The sequence below is a fragment of the Rhinolophus ferrumequinum genome, chromosome 3 (assembly GCF_004115265.2).
Source record: "Rhinolophus ferrumequinum isolate MPI-CBG mRhiFer1 chromosome 3, mRhiFer1_v1.p, whole genome shotgun sequence".
NCBI classification, from domain to species: Eukaryota; Metazoa; Chordata; class Mammalia; order Chiroptera; family Rhinolophidae; genus Rhinolophus; species Rhinolophus ferrumequinum.
Genome location: NC_046286.1, coordinates 103,664,503 through 103,685,728, shown reverse-complemented (window position 1 = coordinate 103,685,728; position 21,226 = coordinate 103,664,503). Strand labels below are relative to the sequence as shown.

At 35.1% G+C, this 21,226-nt stretch overlaps 1 protein-coding gene across 8 annotated transcripts in view; it reads right to left on the bottom strand.

Moving 5' to 3' along the window:
• QKI (QKI, KH domain containing RNA binding) overlaps positions 1-21,226 on the bottom strand; it is a 148,060-nt gene that overhangs the window by 81,628 nt on the left and 45,206 nt on the right. For all 8 annotated transcript variants that reach the window (XR_004422511.1, XM_033101360.1, XM_033101369.1 and 5 more), the window contains exon 3: positions 6,488-6,604. Coding sequence is in view for 7 of the 8 variants with exons in the window: in XM_033101360.1 (XP_032957251.1) it covers positions 6,488-6,604 (117 nt within the window). In the remaining variant the exon portion in view is untranslated. The remainder of the gene's footprint in view (positions 1-6,487; positions 6,605-21,226) is intronic.

The window sequence follows — 21,226 nt, the reverse complement described above, 5'->3', positions numbered from 1 at the left end:
ACACTAGTCTTGATTTTGAATGAGAATGAACTTGTAAAAATTTATCTATATGAGAGAGAGAATACCTCCTACACAGCTCTGTGTTGAAAAGGTCTACAAATAATGAACACCACTACAGCCCCGAATGCAGTCCTGAAATACTACTTTTCACTAATAGTAACCAGGGTTTCCTAAAGAAATAACTGATTCCAAGTCTGGGGAAGAAATCTTACAAGATGAGCCTGGACTGTCATATCACACCAGAAAGCAAAGTTACTAGCCAACTACTGGGATGGTGGCAAAAGGACTTATAAGTGAACTTGAAGAGGCTCCCACATGCCAAACAACATTAATCATTAGTTAAAAACACTAACTGCAAAGAACTGAAACACATCAAAACTGTTTAAATGCATTCATAATGATACTCAAAAGAAAACAACACTCATTTTTCACCTCTGGAGGATTCCTACGAACCAATTCGCTACTGTTTTAAAACTAGTGAATAAAGAACTGAGCCTTTATTCAGCTTCTGCCACAAAAGTAAATCTAGCTAATATTAATGAAGAAAACAGGATATAGCTATTTTGCAACTCCTACTGAAATAGAGCTTGAAAACCAATCAACAATGATTGCTCAAATCAAAGAGAGAAGAACCTAGATTTTATGTGCTGCCACAACAACGCTACTTGTGAAATATTCTTTCAAAAGGAAGAAAGAAAACGAGGAAAAGAGAACAGGAAATTATGAATGTTTAAACCTTTCTTGCTACCAATTTACAAGAAATACAAGGAACAGAGTGCTAAACACCACCATAAAAATGCAATCAGCAAAATGCACAGGAATTCTTCAGGACAAATAACTTAGCTCCTTTACAAATAGCCTGCAAGCAGCGATGGGGCTGAGAAGGATGGCAGAGCTCTATCAATCAAAGGCAGTGCACATACAGCCTCGTTTGATGCCATTCAAACAAACTGTTTTAGGAGCACACTTATTAGACAAGAGAGAAACTATGAACACTGACTAGATATTTGATGGCATGAAGAAATTTTTTTGGTGATAAAAAACAAACACAATAGCAAAGATCCTTTCTATTTTAGCAACACCTAATACAATATTTACAGACGAATCTGCTCCCCAAATCATCTGGAGGGCAGAAGGGGGAGTGAGGACACACATGGAAGGTGGAAAGGCAGTGCTGACACTGGGTGATGAGTAAATATTGTTTAAAATTTACCAGGATGAAAGTTGCTTTTTGTTTTGTTTTTAAAAAATAAACTACACCTATGTTAAAGGTTGTCAGAAAGCTAAGTATTCAACAAGAGCAATAAAATAGGCTGTTTGGAAGAATGCTTGTACTTGATGTTATGTCACCAAACATCATAGCCACTTTAATATGTCCACCAGAAATTTGTTATTAATTTAATCTCTTTCCAAGTGTTGAAACAACAGGAACATCTTTCATTAAAATAAATGAAAGCCACCCCCAAGTGAAGCAAACTGATTTTTGCACACTGCTATCTATGTTGTCTTGGAAAGTCCTGTAAGTGTACTTTCCTATCACAGCACAAAGGACATGATAAAGCTCAATTACGTGGTGAATTAACACAGGACAGGAGACAGAGTTGCAGGAGAAAATGCTAATCATAAAGCATCATGTATAATATCCACTCTCTGTAACACATGTGAACATGCATATAACAACAACCTACAAGAATACATACCAGAACTGTCAACAAGAATAGTATCTAGAGTGACAGAATCAGGTACCTTTAATTTTTTTTCCAGATCTGTACTTTTCAACTTTTCCAAAAAACACCACATATTAACTAATTAAAATATATATAGTAACCTTAAAAAAATAATGCTCTAAGAGATAGTTAAGAAAACTGCGTAATATACATGAAAAGTAGCATGTAAAAAGTTTTAAAATTCTGCCTATGTTTACAATTATACAATATGCCTCTTTAATAATGTTTCATAAATCATATTCCACAAAACACTATAGTTTCTTAAGAAGATATAGGGACATCTCTGAAAGAGACTATGGTCAAATATATTTGGGAAACAAACGCAAAGTTAAAAACGGAATTAAAACTTTATTAAAGATTTATCTGACTTTAAATTCAGAGCCCATATTCAAAAATTTGTCCAGTTGAATTTGAATGTCTAATGAGATATATTTATCACAGTCATTATTTAGAAATGAGGGACTGCATAAGTTACTTCACTTCCTTCAGCCTCCATTCCTTCTAGAAGAGTAAAACGATCCTGAGGCTGTTCACGGTCTGAGTAAGCCCGTGCACGCAGTGTGAGGGAGTTGGTCCCATCTGGCCATTGTTCCTAGCCGTCCTGGAACAGGCAATGATCCCGAGTGGGCATCCCTTCATTTCCAGCAAAGAGCTCCAACTAGAAATTGCTGAGTCTCACTGGAAATTTCCAGAAGACACCACATTTGGCTGACCTGGCTTTAATCAACTACACATTTCACCCATCAACATTTCTGGCCATGGGGTGGGAGTGGGGAGCAGAAACATAAGCATTAGTCCCCACCTGTTTATGACAAGGGATTGGATAAGACAAATCTCCAAAGAGCGTCCCTACAAAGACCATTCATATAGATTCCCAACGGTGGACTTCATTTACCACTTTAATAATAACCCGTCACTCCACAATAATTTATCAAGTATCTGATTATGCACGAAACACTTCTGTTTTAATGACACATGTTTTCATCTGCTATACTGGCAACTAGCTGACTGCCACCTCTACTTTTTGAAGGTGGACCGTATGAGACATTTTTCCCACAGCCCTTCATGTGGCTTCGGCAGCTCTCTGCTACCTCCACTGAAAAACTACAAAAAAAATCGATCACTTTTCCAAAAATTAATTCTCTAGCATCTCTAATCTGTTCAAGTATATAGTTTTCTATCAGAAAACAAGGGATTAAATGATTCCTAAAGGAAGGACCTGTGAAAATCAAAAGAATGATACGCAGAAAAATTTAAAAGTATACTATCACTGAGGGATAAAAACAAAAAGCTCAGAGAAATTTTACAAAATATACTCATATTGATGTGACAGTAAAGTTTAGAATACTCAATATTCAATTTCTCCTAATATTTTTGAAGTTGGTATCACTCTTATAAATGGTTTATAATTAGACGACGGCACACCACAGGATGGAATAGGGGATTTAGGCTCAAATTTTGACTGCTTTTTGACATCTGACCTTTGGCAAATTACTCAACCTTGCCTGGGCCTCAGTTTCCTCTTCCAAAATGGGAATCATAGAACTCAGATTAATTAAGCGTATGTATTAGGTTGGTGCAAAAGGAATGCGGCTTTTGCAATTATTTTCAACCTTTTAAATCGCAACTACTTTTGCACCAACCTAATACTTAGAATAATGCAGGATACAAAGTATATTCTACGACTCAAAACAGCTATCCACAAAAAGCTGTGTTCCACCTGCAGACGCCCTGTTACCACAGACTGAACACGAGAGACAGGTGTAGTCGGCCTGCTAGGGATCGCCACTGCCACATGCTGCCTGGGACAGACAAGCTTTCCCAGCTCTGACCACAGTCTCTCAGGAAGTCTGACGACAGTTCCTGTTCTTACGTTCCACGAGATTACTCAGCACCATTTCACTGGGTATTTACATTAAAAAATTAACACCGTTGGGCCCATCAATAATGCTGAAGTAACATCAATCCAAGAGAACGAAAACTAAAGTGGCATATTCACTCCCTTGCTTCACACCAGCACCAGCAGCTTAGAAAAATATAGTATTGCCCATCTTCCCACAAGAATTAAAAGCACACAGAGTTTATAATTTTCTCTACTTACAAATCTTTTATGGGGGGTCCGAGAGGAAGGACATCTATGCCTGTCATTTATTACCTAAACAACACATTTATTCCTTCCCCCGGTATGTTTTCCAGGTCCTACTCTATGCCAGGTACTCATCAACCATGAAGGAAATACTCCATAGAACTGACATGGCTTGCCCTCACTGAGTTTACCAGTCTCGTGAAGAATACAGATCAGCAAACAGCATTTCCATCGTAATATTTTAGGGCAATCAGTAAATTAAGATTTATTTTCTAGCTTCCTCCACTTTTACATAAATCGACAACTCTGCAGAAAAGCTTAAAATCAAATGACTTCTCCTTTGAAACACCTGAAATACACCTCAATCAGCCTTATTACTGACATGAATCCTTCTTTTTGTCTCCATTTGTTTGTTATGGTCTTTCTCAAACTAACAGCCAACTAACTTTCCATTTTGACTTCACTTTTATTAACATTGTTAAGAGCTCAGTGAATAAACTACAGCATAAACCAAGGTGATTTGGTTAATTTCTTGGGTGCAACAGACTTAAGATTACAGAAGACACTTCTGGTGCTATAAATCTATAAATTCTTCACAGAATCCAAATACCATAATATCAAACATAAGGCGGCTATTCATATTAACTTGATATGCCCAAAGTATGTTCATCTGTAGCTTTTAATAAAACTAAAAATGTAATCTGTAGCCAAATTTTTGGTGGCTTATTTCAATATTGTTGCTTACATGTATATGTATAATCTGTAAGCTTTTTTAAATTTCAGTAGACAGCAGTACAAATTGAAAATAAAATATGTGAACAGCTTCTACTTGTGGTTAAGAACAAAGTAGACAGACAGAATATGAACACACCAACCACCGGAGAAACAAAACAACTATCAAATAGTCTTAAGATAAAACTTAACAATCATTAACATTAATTGATCATTTACTATGTGCCAAAACTGTTTAAGTGCTTTATGACTAATTCAATTCTCACTACCACAGTAAGGGATAAGTGATATTACTAGTCCCATTTTATACACCACAAAGGGATTAAGTAATTTGTCCAAGGTCACAAAGCTGCTAAGTGACAGAACCAAGATGGAAACCTAAGCAACCTGGTCATAGAGCTCACTCTCCTAACCATTCTGTCCTCCTGCCACAGACAGCAGATGTTGTTCAGGTTACAAATTTAACCCCAATTGGACAGAGGAGATTCATGATTTCTCCCTACACACGTCTACGCTCTACCCCTCACAGTGAGAGTGCATGACGGGAGGAAACGGTGGCCATGACTACAAAATTATTAGCAAAAGCTAAGGAGAGAGAGAAACATGTTCTGTTCACTGACTGATAAGAGTAACTTGTTTAATTAATGGACACACTGATCTTTTTGTGAAGATTAATCTTCAGTAGTCTTCATCTCATTGTTCTAAGGCTATTAAATTAGCTCTACTTACTGTACGTGCAAACATGGAAACCGAAACGAAAACTGCGTGGCAATCAATACAAGATTGCCACCCAGTTGATTCAGAATCTAAAAGTTAACTTTTAAAATCCTAATTAAAAATGTTTTAAACACAACATCTAAATATACTCAAGGGGAACTCACATGCTGGCCCCAAAGTATCTTTAAACTCAGGTGACAAGAAAAATTTATAGTAAGATTAAAAGATAATATCAATGAGGACTTTTTATCTCAACTTCTTAGCTACTACATCATTGTCTGTCTGTAGGGACAGAAAATGATATTGATCCAGTCAGCTTATGGGAGACTTTAATGAAACGAGGTGGGGAGCTCAAGAAGCAGCGTAACAGAATGAAGTCAGGATACCTTTTAGGTCTGGTGTTCATTCCACGAGCTCCACAAAGCAACCCAATCAATGCACACGCGCCAACATAAGCTGACCACAGGTCTGTCATTTGATAGCCCTTTCATGGCGTTGTGTTATAAAAAAAGAAATCCTTCCTAACAATAAATTTAATCCTTGACAATCAGAATCTAGATTATTTTTTTTTAATTCAAACATTTTTTTATACAAACAGAAATTCAAAAGTATTCTGCCTCGTAGTATCACTGGATTATAAAAAAAAAAGGGAAACAAAATCTTCCTAAAAACAATATTTAAAGTGGTTACATCTTTATTAATTAAACTGGAAAAACAAGAACTAGCAGGAGGGGAGAAAAAAAAAACAATACACTTTAAAGTAAAATGTCTAGAAAACTTATGATCAATATAAAATGGTGAAATGCTAAATGAGTTTCATATGGCTAGTTAATAAGCCTTCTTTTTCTGTTTATTAACTCTCCCAATGATCTGACATACATTCAAGTTATTCATTTGACTGTTCTCATTTAAATCTTATCAAAAGAAATATTTTAGATTTTTCAAAATTTTAGTTATACAACATTATAGTCTAACTACTCCCAAATAGGCAGCCTCTCAACTGTAAATACCAAAGTAAGTTAACATGATGGACTGAGTGATACTTTAGCTGGCTAAATGAAAAATGATAATTAATAAGGCAAAAAAATCTTTTAAGACGTTCAAAAGTTTCTAACATGAAATAATGCATGCCTAGGGCTTTATATACAAAAGATCGGTATATCTTATCAGAGTGCAAAAGTTTAATTATTCACATAAAGACTTGTCTGCATTTTTAAGGACTTACCTTCTTTTTATCCCTCATTGAGCCTTTGCCTCGGACCATTATTTTACATCCTGTTTCTGCTTCAAGCTGTTTAGCTGTTAGTCCTCTAGGTCCAAGGATTCTCCCAACAAAATTAAACTGGAAAAAAAAAGTCACCAAACATTATTCACTTGCTTGAATTAATAGCTGAAAATATTTTTAAATATCTACTTTCTCAAATTAAATATTTTTAAATACTAAGTTGAAATAAAATCAATAGTCCTTATGAATTTCTTGCCAAGTTTTCGAGGGGATAATTACAATAGCTTATTGTTTAGCATGAAATTTCTACACACACACACACACACACACACACACACACACACACACAAATAAATTATGAATTTAGGAACACTGCAATCCACCTAAAAGAGATACTATACTGAATCGTCCATCAACATGTAATCTAAACCAGAGCATATTAAAGAGTTTGACAAAATCTTGGATGTCAGCCAACAAAGCAAATCTCTTCTACAAAAGTCTCTATAATGACAGTGTTCAGGAAACTGTTCATTATGTTAAATAGTAATTGCTTATTTTAACTGAAATCTTTGGGAAAAAATCCTGTTATTTATCTAACAAATAAAGTTATACTTTCTCCAAAGCAACTGTTCAGAGAGATTGTATTTCTAGGTTGGCTGTCAGAACCTGATGGTCAAATTTGGGTTCCACCCTACCCTAAATGTTTAAGTCTTGAAAGTATATATGTTTTCATCACATTCCTTGCAAAATTTTATATCTGTATCCTTGATTTCCTTTCTTTTTTCCATTTCTACCTTTAACTTATACTATTTTTGCAAGGAGGCTTAACTCTTTTCATGAGTAAGACAGTAATAAAAATAACTGTATAAATAAAGAACTACCATTCAACAAAAACTTCTAGTATTCATATAGTTTACATTTTAGAGAGAAAAAAAGGCCAATGTGAAAAGATTAACGCTGAACATTGAAAAGTAAATTTTCCTCGTTCACGTCATCTGCATAAAAGACAAAAATGAGTGTTTACCATCACCTCCATAAAAATGTATGGGTGGTTTATTTGTCCAATCAAATAGGTTATGATTCTCATGCTTACGGCTTCCTATTTTTTCTGGCATTTGATCCACTGTTACGTCATTGCACAAAAGTCATAAGCTAGAATTCACTGCTGTCAGGCTTAAGAAGCGAGAGCACTTCTTCAGTGGCTCTTCCTTTCCTCCTGAAGCTGCTCACCAGGATTGTCAGACCTTACAAAAGTGATCGTACATGAAAGATGCGTAGTTCACGTGTACAGCTGGGAAAAAGCCCTTTTCCCTCAGGAGACCTTGATATAACTTTTTCCACCCCAAGTTAAGACTCATTAACTTTGATCCTGTAAGCATTTGCTCTAGCTCTATAAGATCCCAAATTCTGAAATTTGCCTGAATCATGTCTTTATATTCAAAAATAAAATATTTTTTAATACTAAGTTGAAATAAAACCAAGAGTATGAATTTCTTGCCAAGTTTTCGGGGGGTGGGGGGGTTCCTTTCTTAGTTCCTCAGCTTATAGTACTTGACCTCTTTACCCAACCTAAACCCGATGTCACCCATTTTGACAATGCACTTGCTTCCAACCTAGAATCCCTTTGTTACACCTCCAATCTGAATAAACTCAAGTTCTAAACTATGGATAAGTATTTAAACTCTGAAAGCACACAGATCCCAACTGGTATCCAAGTCCTAACACTAAATAATGGTTAGGGATTGGAAAGTCACATCAAATAAGCCTCAATTATATAATGGAGGGAACACCAACCATCTGGTAGAGCTGCAGGGAGGGCTGCACTGCAGGTGTGTACAGCACAATATGTATCAAAGGTCCGACACGAGGTCTGGCACATAGTGGACAATTACTAGCCTACCAAGCCCACCTGAAATCCACTTTCGGAAGCCTCAAGCCCTCATTCAACAACTGAGCTTAGAATGTCTATGGAAGGGGGGGTGATCAGAAGCATATTTGCCCAACAGAACTCCAAAGAGACTTGACACTCAGACACTGAGTGCTGCAGAAAACTGGAAAGAAAAGGTGGAAATCGTATACAGAACAACTGACCCACCCCTGCCCAAAAAACACCAACAGCCAGGCATCTAACTTGTAGTCAACAGGCTCGAATTGCCATCTCTAGAAAAACTAAAATGCCCCAGAGAAATCACTTCCAGGTTCCAGCACTTGGCTCCCTTCTCGGAGACTGACGCTTCAGGCGATCACCTCAAACTGAAGCCTGCAGTGGGCAAGCCCAGTTTGTGAGCAGAAGCTTGACAAGACTCCAACATGGAAGAGACAACACAAAAGAGATAAAACAAAGAAAAAGGACACACGATTGCTCCTTCAGGGAAAAGACTTCTGCTAAAAGAAGATAATATCCAGACATAACTACTTTAGTAAATAGCGCTGAACTATTTTCTAAAATGGTTGCACACTTTATATTCCCAAAAGAAGAGAAAAGAATTTGTTTCGGTCCACTTCTTCTCCAGCAGCACTCATTGTTCTTTATTTTAGCCATTCTGGAGCATTTGCTAAATGTTTAAATTAGCATTCTCCTGATTACTAAAAAAGGTCATCATTTTTTCATGCTACTGGCCATTCAGATTCACGTTTTCTGAAGCACATTTGAAGTTTCCTATTTTTCTATTGCATTACTTTTTTTTTTTAATCAATTTCTACTTCATGGTTACATGTGTAGCAAACACCATCCTGTGGCTTGCCTTCTTGCTCTTTTTTAATGGTGGCATATGACTAAATTTAATCTGATTGAATTGAATGAAATGACACCGAATTTTCATGTAGCAAGTTATCGGTCTTCTCTTCATGGTTAGTGTTTTCCGTGTCCTCTTTAAGGACTTTCCCCACCTCACGATCATGAAAGCATCTTTCTATATTGACTTTCAGAACTTTTATTGTTATGCCTTTCTCATTTATGCCCACAGTATACCAGGAATTGATGTCTGTGAGGAGACTTTTTTTTAAAAATGTCACATGGATACCCAATTGCCCTAGCACATTTCACTGAAAAGACTATCCTTTTTCAACTTCTCTACACTACCACCTTGTCAAAAACATCTATATATAGCTGAGTCTGTTTCTGAGCTCTTTTATTTTGTTAGTTTTAATGTATTTGTTTACCCTTGCTTTTAAAATAATATCACACTATTATTTATTGTAACTTTATAATAAACCTTGATATGCAGTAAGCAAGTTATTCCACCTTGCCCTTCTTCAAGAGTGCCTCAGCCATTCAAAGCCTTTTGTACGCACAGATAGGTTTTACCGTGTTTCCCCCAAAATAAGACCTAGCCAGACAATCAGCTTTAATGCATCTTTTGGAGCAAAAATTAATATAAGACCGGGTCTTATATTCTGTAAGACCGGTCTTATGTTTTAATAAAATAAGACCGGGTCTCATATAAGACCCGGTCTTACTGTAAAATAAGATCGAGCCTTATATTAATTTTTGCTCCAAAAGATGCATTAGAGCTGATTGTCTAGCTAGGTCTTATTTTCAGGGAAACACAGTACAAACACTTGGTCAATTTCTAAAATACTACTAGCAATAATTTTAATTGGGATAGTCCCATAGAGTGTTTAAAACCAAGAACAGGATGTAACTTCATTTGGTGAGGTCTTCTTTGATTTCTCTCAAGAATATAAAGCTTTTTTGATATGTCTTTACTCATTTTTGTTAGATTTATTCCTAGACATTTTGGGGCTTACTCTGGCTATTGTCATACCATATTTTTATTTCATTTTTGTTCCTTACATATGACCACATGATTAATTTTTATATATATCAAACCTTGTACCCAGCAACCTTGTTTCTTCATTCTAAATTCTCATATTTTTTCAACAGGTTCTTTTGGATTCTTTAGGTAAACAATCACACCATTTGCAAATTAGGACTGTTACATTATTTTTTCCCTTTCAACCATTTTTTTTTTCTTGCCAACCTTACTACACTGGCCAGCACACCTTGAGTTCAAAGTCAAACAAGTTCTAGTTCAAAGTCAAAAGTTGTTCTAGATTTCAAGAATAGTTTTCAACAGTTCACCATAAAGTCTGAACTAATCTGTACACTTTTTGTAGATATAGTTCACCCTATTAAGAAAATCCTCTTCTATTCCCTTGTTGAGGTTTTTTAAAACTACCAGTGAATGTTTAAATTTATCACATTTCTTCATCTTTTGAGACAACCACAGTATCTCTCCTTTATTCTATTAATATGCTAGATTACAACTGTCAAATGATGAACCAACCTTTCATTCCTAAAACAAATTCAACTTGAATATGATGCATATCCTTTTTATAAGTTGCTAGATTCAGTTTGCTAGCATTTTGGTGATTTTTTTTTTTAAATTTACAAATGGAATTGGCCCGTAATTTCCTTTTCTCATACTTCCCGGATTTTGGCATCAAGATTATTCTGGCTTCAAACCATGCTGAGGCGTATTTCCTCTTTTTCCACTAGCCAGATGGACTTGTAGAAAACTGGTATTATTTCTTCCTTAAACATTGAATAGAAATCAGTAGTGAGACCACCTGGGTCTAGAGTTTTCCTCTGTGTAAGGTTTTTAATTATGGATTCAGTTCTTTAATTCAAATTTCTTGTTCTTCTCTATGTCAATTTTGGTAACCTGTGCTTATCTAGAAATACGCACATATTGTTTACATTTTCAAATTCGTTGATATAAATCCTATGTATAATTTTTTAAATACCTATAGGATCTGTAGTGATGCCCCCTCTTTCATTCCTGATTGGTTATCTATGTTTTCCTTTTCTCTTGATCAGTTTTACACTCTTTACAAAGAATTTATTTTTGCTTTTGTTGACTGGGGTATATTGATTTTAAAATTGGCCACAATTACCCACTCACCTCTAAAAGTATCTATTCCGTCTGCAGTGTAAATTTGCAGCTCCTTTCACCTCTGGAATCTGAGCTAGCATTGACTTGCTTTCCAATACAATGTAGTGGAAAGAATGATATGTGCTCTAAAAGCTGAAGTCTCAGTCTCACGTACATCTACTCTCTTAGAGCCCTATTATTTCCATGTAAACAAGCTCAGACTAATCTATTGGAGAATGAAAAACAAGTGATCCAGCCACCATCAATATCCCAGCCCACAGCCAGGCAACTCATAAAACCAGCTGACCAGATACAGACCAGAAAAATTGTTTTGTTGAACCCAGCCTAAATGACCAGCCTACAGAACAGAAGGAGCTAAATAAATGGTGGTTGTTTTAATCTAAGTTTTTTGGGTAATTATAATGCTGCAATAGTCACCTGATATATTGATTCTCTTAATTTTGTTTTGTTTTTAATTGATTTCTACTCTAGCTTTATTACTTCCTTCGACTATTGGGTTTAATCTATTACATTTCCCCACTTTTTGAATGGATGCTTAGCTTATTGCACCCTTTCCTCTTTTCTAATATACAGAATTTTAAAGCTTTAAGTATTTCTCTAAGTTGGCTTTATATATATATATATATCTATGTGTATATATATGTATATATATAGATAGATATAGATATAGATATAGATATATAGATATATATCTCCCAAAGTTTTGATATGTAGTATTTCCATTATCACTCAGGTCAAATGATACCAATTGAATACTTAAATTTGTTTTTCTCATTTCAAACATGAGAATTTCCTAATTATCTTTGTTACACTGTAATCAGAAAATGTACTATGTATACATACTATCAATCCTGTAATTGTTCAGACTTGTTTTTCGGTATACATGGTCAAGTTTTCTAAATATTTTATGTGTGTGCAAAAAGAATGAAAATTCCTCTGTGATTAACTTTTGCTGATTTCACCTTTAAGTTCTATTTTTGTATTATGTTTAGAGGCTGTGTTATTTGGTATATACTGATTTAAAATTTATCCTTTTGCCATTATATCTCTAGTAATATCTTTTGTCATTAAGACTGTCAATATTAATAGAAACTGTTTGTTTGCTTTTTCATAGTATCTCTTTCTTGATCCTATTATTTTCAACCTTTTGCTATTTTAAATGAGGGTGTTTTAAATGGCATCTAGGTAAGTTTTGTTTCTTCATATAATCTTGCAATCTTTGAATTTTAAAAGGAACACTTAATCCATGTGCATTATATGGTTTATATCTACCTTCTAAGTACTTTCTACATGCCTTATGTATTTTATGTCCCCATTTATTTTTTTTCTTGCCTTCTATTAGCTTTAAAGTTACATGCCTATTTACCCTAAAGATTACAATACGCATCACTGAATTATCAAACACTAATGCTAATTTGTACTTTCACCCCTTACCCCATTTACTTAACACCTTATCCCAATTCAGTTTATATGTCATTGTTTTTCAAATTTTATGTTTTTTTTAACTCAATAGGCCATTATTATTCTATAGAGATAATGTATATTTAGGTATTCCTACACATTTACCATTTTCATTATTCTTAATTCCTTTCTGTATCTTCAACTTTCCAACTAGGATCATTTTTCTTCTGTCTGAAAAACACCCTGTAGTATTTCATTTAGGGAAAGTCATCTGGTGATAGGTGTGTCAGTTTTTCCTTATCTGAAAATTTCTTATTTTTGGTGGATTTGGAATTCTAGTTTGGCACTCATTAAGGTTTCTTTCAGCACCTTAATGATTTTTTTTTTTACCATATTTACATTGCAACTTCTTGAGAAATGAGCATGAGTCTTATTGTTACTACTTTAAAGGTAATCTTTTGCTACTTTTAACAGACTCATAGATACAGAGAACAAACTGATGGTTGCCAGATGGGAAGGGTGTGGGGGGTCTGGGTGAAAAAGGTGAAGGGATCAAGAAGTACAAATTGGTAGTTACAAAATAGTCATGGACATGTAGACTACAATATAGGGAATGTAGTTAATAATATTGTAGTAAATATGTATAGTGCCAGGCAGGTAGATTATATAAATGTCTAACCACTATGCTGTACACCTGAAACTAACATTAAAAATATTTAATATCAACTATAAGTGAAAATAAGTAAAAAAATTAAAAAGGGGGGAGGATTTCCTCTTTAACATTAGTTTTAAGCAGTTTTAGTATGTGCCTAGGTATGGTTTTTGTTTTATGGTTCAGAGTTTCCTAAGTCTGCAACTTTATTTCTTTGGTTTCAAAGTTGTCAACAACCCTCTCCTCAAATACTGCTTCTGCCCCATTCTACACTGGACTTTCTCACTGCATTCCTTTCATTTTTCATACTCCTTCCTAGTTTTTCCATCCTTCTGCCTCTCAATACTGAGTACTTTCTTTTGACCTATCTTCCAGTTCACTAATTCGCTCTTCAAATGGTTATCTTCTGTTAAACCTGTTTATTCCAGTTAAGGACTTATTCAGTTTGATTTCTCTTTTATAATTTCCATTGCTAGGCCATGTTTCTCCAACTTGTCTTTTGTGTCATACACAGTAAGCACAGCTCATATAAAGCTTGGGGCTGATAGTTCTAATATCGACAGTCCCTATGGATGTGTTCTATTGTTTTGTTGTTTCATTTTGTTAATGTCATCTTGCCTTCATGTGTGTTTGGTTATTTTCTACTGTGTACCAGACACTACTTACTAAATAGCTTACAGAAATAATATAAGGCCTAAAATCATATTATCTTTCTATCAGCTTTTGCCAGGCACCTACTGCTACTAGCAACCCAAGATCACCTCGATACAATTGCACTTACTGAGAATGAGACAATTTGAGGCTGACAGGCAGTGTCTGTGAGGGCCTGGGAAATTCTGGTTTACTCTTACTCCTAGAATGCACACTCATCAGCAACCCTACCCAAAGTAAAGACTAGAGATGGGAAGGTGTCCACATAGACAGGTTATAGACTCCAACTCTGTCCCCAAAGTTCAGCCTCTCAGCTGTCCTGTCCAGATTCAGCTAAAATACCCAGAGGAAAAGGAGTGTGCAAAAGCCAGGCTTATATCCTTGATTACCTGTCCTCCACAGGATCCAAACTAGTAATTCTTCAAATGTTGTTGGGTCTCTGATGCATTCAAGCAGATGTTTTTTCATATTGTGTCCTATTTTATTAGAATTGCTCAGATGGTCTGAATGATCCTGTGAGTCCTTAAACAGAGAAATTCCCATGGCATTTTTAAAGAGGTTGCCTTTTAATCTAAATAGATCTAGAACTGACAGAACTTCAGGTAGTATGGAGTAAAATTGTGTTAGAATGAGAGTCTGAGGAAGGGAAAAAGACACGTCCCAGACAGTCTAGCAACAGGCCTGGCCCAACGTTCACTTACAGCAAGCTCGCCCTACTTCCCGCAGCTTCCTAACTTTACCTTTTATGTACTCACAGATTCCACAGAACTTCACTCCCCTCGCTCCCCTCAAAATAACCTCAACACAGACGAGAATCTTACATCCCATTCCATAATCATTTTGTTTAGTTTGGGTCTTTTTCAGTAGAATAGAAAATAGCCTTCCATTTTCAAATGTAACTCAATAAAACATTTATTCAAAATTTGCTATGTGGTAAAGAGTGAAATATGCGTAGAAGCTAGAGATTTAAAAAGGAGGAGGAGAAGTAGCAAAGGAGAAATTCTCCCTGCTCTCAAGAAATCTGTGATAAATCCCTTTACTCTATTCGTTAACCTTGACTGTTTCTTCAAATAACTAGCCCTGCCAGCTATTCCTCAGTAGTAGGTGAAAAAATACAGATCTTTTCCAAAGCAACTCATATACTGGATATACATTATATGTCTCAGATACGGCAAAGAATGTCTGGAAAAATGTACTATAAATACAGGTACTTCAGCACTTCAATAACTAAGTGTTTTTGACTTAGGTTCTCTGTCACACTGGTTGGCCTACACTTCATGACATATGGACACTTAGAAGACCCTTATTGGTACATCCTGTTCTTTTCACATATTAAAGATTCTTCTACTAGAACCACAGCATTAAGATTACACAGAAAAAGACTCTGCCACAGCTAAATAATCCTCCCAATTATTATTTATTAATAATAAATGTTTTTAAACTAGTCAAAACCAACATATTAAATCTGTAACACAAAATTTTCCTAACTTTAAAAATAAACCAAATCTTTATTACCCAAGAACCAACAAACAACAGCTCAAGTGTGTTAACGTGCACACCACTGGGATTCCAGCACAATTGAAACTGTCAAGGTCATCCTTCTCAAAATGTTGTAAGTAGAGAATGAAAAAAAAAATTAATCATAGCAGCTGCTTTGTCTACTGCAACCAATTTCCAAGTTAATATCATTTGCCTTGCATTAAAATTCATTCTGTGTTGATTTATCACGCTAGTTCTGCAGCTTCATTCAATTAAAACAATGTCACAACACATTCAAAGAAAATCATTTCAAACAGCCTGAGCTAACTGCAGCTATAAAGGCCAAAAGAAGGGAAAGAAAGGAAAAAAAAGGTATTCATTAACTCTACTGTTTAAGTATAGACCTTCTCTATGGCTCACCAATTCTATGTCTGCCATGTGGCATGCTATTTTCTAAAGAAGAGGTTAACAACAATTACGTCTAATGCTAGTCGTTGCTGCTCACTTCATTGTAAACAGAAATGATAGATTTCTACCAATGACAATATATGAAGAATTAGGGCAAATGTTTCCATTAACCTTTTAAGAAATCTACAATTAAAGATAAAACCTCCTATGACAATATCAAAACAGGTAACTAATAAAAAGTGGATTAGCAAAAGCATTTCAATGAAACGCTAGTAAGAAACGTTAAAGAATAATTTCCACTTAAAATTTTGGAAAAACAATTTTTAAAAACATGCACTTCTTTGGTTGTTTTTTGCACAAGAGATTGTTTATCTGTTTTTAAATATTGTGTCTAGTATGTCTAAGGTAATTTTAATCACATACCTTACAAACCTTACATTGTATCACGTACCGTATTTCCCCGAAATTAAGACCTAGCTGGACCATCAGCTCTAATGCATCTTTTGGAGCAAAAATTAATACAAGACCCGGATTATACTGTATTAAAATAAGACCGGGTCTTGTATTAATTTTTGCTCCAAAAAACACAGTAGAGCTGATGATCCAGCTAGGTCTTATTTTCGGGGAAACACAGTAAGACACATAATAGATATTAAACACACACACACACGTACATTTGTTGACGAAGCCTTTTACTTAGAAGATGATAAAAAATAAACCACCTCAAGTGTAGTCAACACTGGTGAGCCTATCTTACACAGTTGTGTTTAAGATGAGAGAAGAGTTGTGACTGTTTAGCAGGTCCTGAACATTTCATTCAATGTTGTTTCTTTGTAACGATTAGATGCCCTAGGAACTGAACCTTGTTTATATGAATTATCCTATGGTAAAAACTGGTTTCATCATACCTCGTTTTGCTTGAAGTCGCAGAATCTATCAATGCCTTTAAGTGAGGACTTATTGTACAAATGTTTTTAAATTTAAAATACTACAATGAATATATCAAAATACCTTGTGCTTTTTGGGGAGACAAATATTTTATCCCTTTTCTACCTTCATATTAATTCTAGATAAGTTGCCAAATATGTCTCCTTATGCTAAATAATATTATATGAATCATTTTGCAAGACTTTTTATCTTTACACATCTATTAGTGGCACCAGGATATGTAAGAAGCAGCACTTACCCCAGCGGCTTTAAGGCAGAAGGGAAGAAGGAATAGTAACCAATAATAACCAAAACATGAAATCTGTGCCATATGAATTTGGATAGCCTAAATTATGATAAATCATCTTTTGAGAATAGGTATAATTGGGAAAGTCTGAAACCATTCAAAACAAACTCAGTTGTATAAGACAGATGACTAGCCTTCTAGAAGTGCTTAGGAAAAAAATTAAGCAATTAAAATTAAAGTATGAGGCAATGACAGCCAACAAGGGGTTTATGACACAACTAGATGACAATGTATTTGATAGTTTAAGGTCCATACTCTTATACACAAGGCCCTTTAAAAGACCCCAAACTACTTTTCACACTTTTACTTTTGCTATCAGCCTTCTGTTCAGCCAGTCACTCACTGTTCTCTAGAAATGGCAGGTACTTTTACTTTTCTTCCTTGTCCTTCCTTTCCACCAACCATGGCACGTCTTCCTCATCACACAATACTGAGCTCAAACGTTCCGTGATTTCCATGTGTATTCTTTGATTCCTAGACAGCTGTTCTCTCCAAAGTGACCATCTCAGGGCGCTTTGCATACAACCTCCTTGAGCCCCAACACGTATGCAAGCATCTGCATGTCTCTCTTTTGCAGGTCACTCCTTGAAGTCAGGAACCAGCACCTGGTCTTTTTTTGTTGTTTTTAAAATCTCCAGTGTCTCACAATATACAGCACACTGAACAAACTAATATTTATTCAGATTGCTGAATAATACAATAGAAAGTGGCCACAAAAATCATATAGCAATTTTTCATTCTCACAGAAAAAAATTCAATCACTAAATAAGTTATATGCAGCGCAAGAACTCTATACATTTCACAAATTTCTCCAATGGTAAGCCAGACTGACTGAACTCAGGATAAATTCCAAATGACAGTCAATAATATCATAAAAGCAGAACAACTATTATTTCCACTTTCCATTTCAAGATAGAGCATCATAAGTACAAGGACTACGCCACGTGACCTTTTTTCAGGTGTTGAATACACGGAAGTATGTTTTATTAGTATTAGTTTAGGCATAATTGGATTGTGGCTGCAACAGCAGCATGAGAGCAAGGATTAGGTCTTATTCCCGTGCCAATTGCTCATCACAGGCCACACACAACATTCTGGAAGAGTGACACCAACGTTTTACTGGTTTATACTCAGACCTCTCCTTTAGCCTTCATGTTTCTTTTCAAATTTGGGATTTTTTTTTGTTTTATTTTGTTTTAATGTGTCCTTAAAATTGCGAATTTATACTTCTTTTATACAGCCTTACAAATAAAAAGGCAAGAAACTAATCAAAACTATCATTGTTCTGTAACTCCAACAATACAACATAGATACATTTTTAAGCAATTCCTGACCAAATAAGAAAGAAAAAATCATCATCCCAATGTGAAATAGAGATGGCCAAGTTCATGCTAGGCAGGCTGCTTACTGACACTTGTTTTTGGACTTGGGGAAAAGCAGTTTTCTACGGTAGTCACAACTAGATTTCAGGAAGTCCCTAACTTATATATAAACTATTTTGTTCTAAAGGGTTGGGTTTATGGTGTTCCCAATGAAATAATTACCTAAATTTAGTTCCAAGGCTAGCCATTTAGAAGTCCAATTTCAATATCCCTAGGGTGAAGTTAAGGCAGGTTCTATCTATCAAAAACTACAGTAGTTGTCAGCTCAAACAAATTCTAACCAAAAGAAGGTGTACCACCTTCTGGAAGCGGGTACTAAGATGGGTGGATGACCTTGGTGATATAACCTTCAACTACTCCGTAGCCCACTTCATTTGCCAGCTTTGGAGGGAGGGAGGTTAGGATTCGGAAGATTCCGTTACTGACTGTTGCACTCAGTTCCAGGAGACACTGCTCTCTGATGACAGGCCAACAGCAGATTAGCTCCTTCCTGCTTCCTTTAATACCTAACAGAAACATCTCAATGCTTCCAGAATGCGAACAGCACCAAGAAGCAGGTGTCTCTCCAATTTCTGCATTATATTGCTTTGGTATTTCAGAAAGAATCTTGGAGATATGCACATTAGATACCCGTGACTGGATATCTAACTGATTTATAAGTCCTTTGTAACAGTAATTTCAACAGAGCAGATCCTCACCAACTTTTTGGATAAGAGAAATCATACGCAAAACTTTCTACCTCAACTAAGCATGGAAAGTATTTGCTAACAAGCAATAATTCTTCCCTAGAACTAACTCCATGTTTTAATTTATTCTTTTGAACACTAGTTCTTTTTAAATATTAAAATACATGTCTTACAAAAGAAAGCATTCTCATTTTAAGATTCGAGAAGGCTTATTATTTTAAAAATTGTTAAACTTAAGGGAAAAAAACCCCCGAGTTAAATGTATTGTTTTCAGACCCTCTTGAATACCTTTTTGGAATAATTTTTATTAATAGCCTAAGAAATTTAGTACATCTCAGAGCATAAAGAGCCAATTAAATATTTTGGGACAGAGCAGGCCCTCAATATACTTTTGCAGAGTGAAATAAAAAGTGAACTTCAAAACTAAAAACAAAAACAAAAAAAAAACAAGTGATAAAATTGACCTTCACTAAATCTGTTTAAAGTTCCAAGTCAACAATCACAGTTTCTCTACCTAAAACATAATGACATGCTCCATGTTATCAAATCGTACTACTAAACTGAAAACTTCAATAGGCTAATATGTAATCTGAAAAACTTCACAACTCCACTCAAAAACATATACTAACCTTCTTAAAATCAAAAATCTAAGTGTAATACTTTCCTGTACAAACTATCAGAGAGATGTGTAGATCTTACTTTTAAAATACTACATTTGCACTCATAATTAAGATCATATGCAGGCAAAATTCAAGGTTTAATCTAAATAATTGAAAAAGGAGACTGCAGGTCATTCAATTTTGATTTACTATCCATTTGCTTTTCAGAAGAACAAGGGTGAAAGTAGTTTATGTGAAAACTCCTGAAGACTCTCAATTCCTTCACCAGAATACCAAAGCCACAATAAAGAAACAATAACTGCATTGGAAACATAACTGCATTGACCCCTCTCTTCTCATAACCCCTCCAAAACAAATGCCAGCACAACAGCCAATTTACAAGTGACAATCTTGAGAAATAGAAGAAAACCACCATTAACCTTATACTAAGTGAGAAACTATGACTAGTCATTTAACTGCAAACCCAGGGAAATTGAAAGGGAACTTAAAAAGTCATGCTCCATCATTAACAACGGTTATAATTGAGACTATAGAGAGCACTTTACATTATAAATCTATATCATTAACGACAGTTGCCAGGCTGGGATCCTACAAGCTTGAAAAAATACTTGAAGAGGCATTTATCCATCTTACAAATCTTTGGTGATGTGTCATCATGATATGCCAGATATAAGACACACTTTTTCAAGGCTATCATCATTCAAAATTAAAACCCATTTTACAAACATCAGAAAATCAGTTATCTTCATATAAAAATCTCTTGGAAAAAGTCTCACTACAATTTCATAATATCACACCCCAAGCAAACAGTTCAGCAGTCTAATCCGTTCTTGTATTATGTACAGAACAACTAATATCCCTAACAGCTGGATCCGCCAATATTGAGTACTTACCTACCACTCTGGTAGATCCTATAAAACATTTTCTCATAATTCAAAATTGATAACTAGGCAAATGTAATGACAGAATTATTACTGATTCGTTGAAACATAACATCTTTTATTCATATCAATCAGAGATAAATCCATCCATATACTGTTTATAAGATCTCCATGGATTCAAACAAATCCTTAATAACTTAATGGGCCAAATTACCAGTTTGATGGCCTATGTATAACTTTTATCTTCATTCATGTGTCATTTTATAAATGTATGATAAATAGTATTGAATGATTTAATGCAATATCTTTCATCTTTCATATAAGACTGTGGACTCCTTCAAGGGTAGGATATTTTTCTTATTCACAATCACAAGAACCATACATACTTAGTGCTCTCCCAGACATCATACATTTTTCTTTATTCCTTCAAACAATTCTGAGATAGAC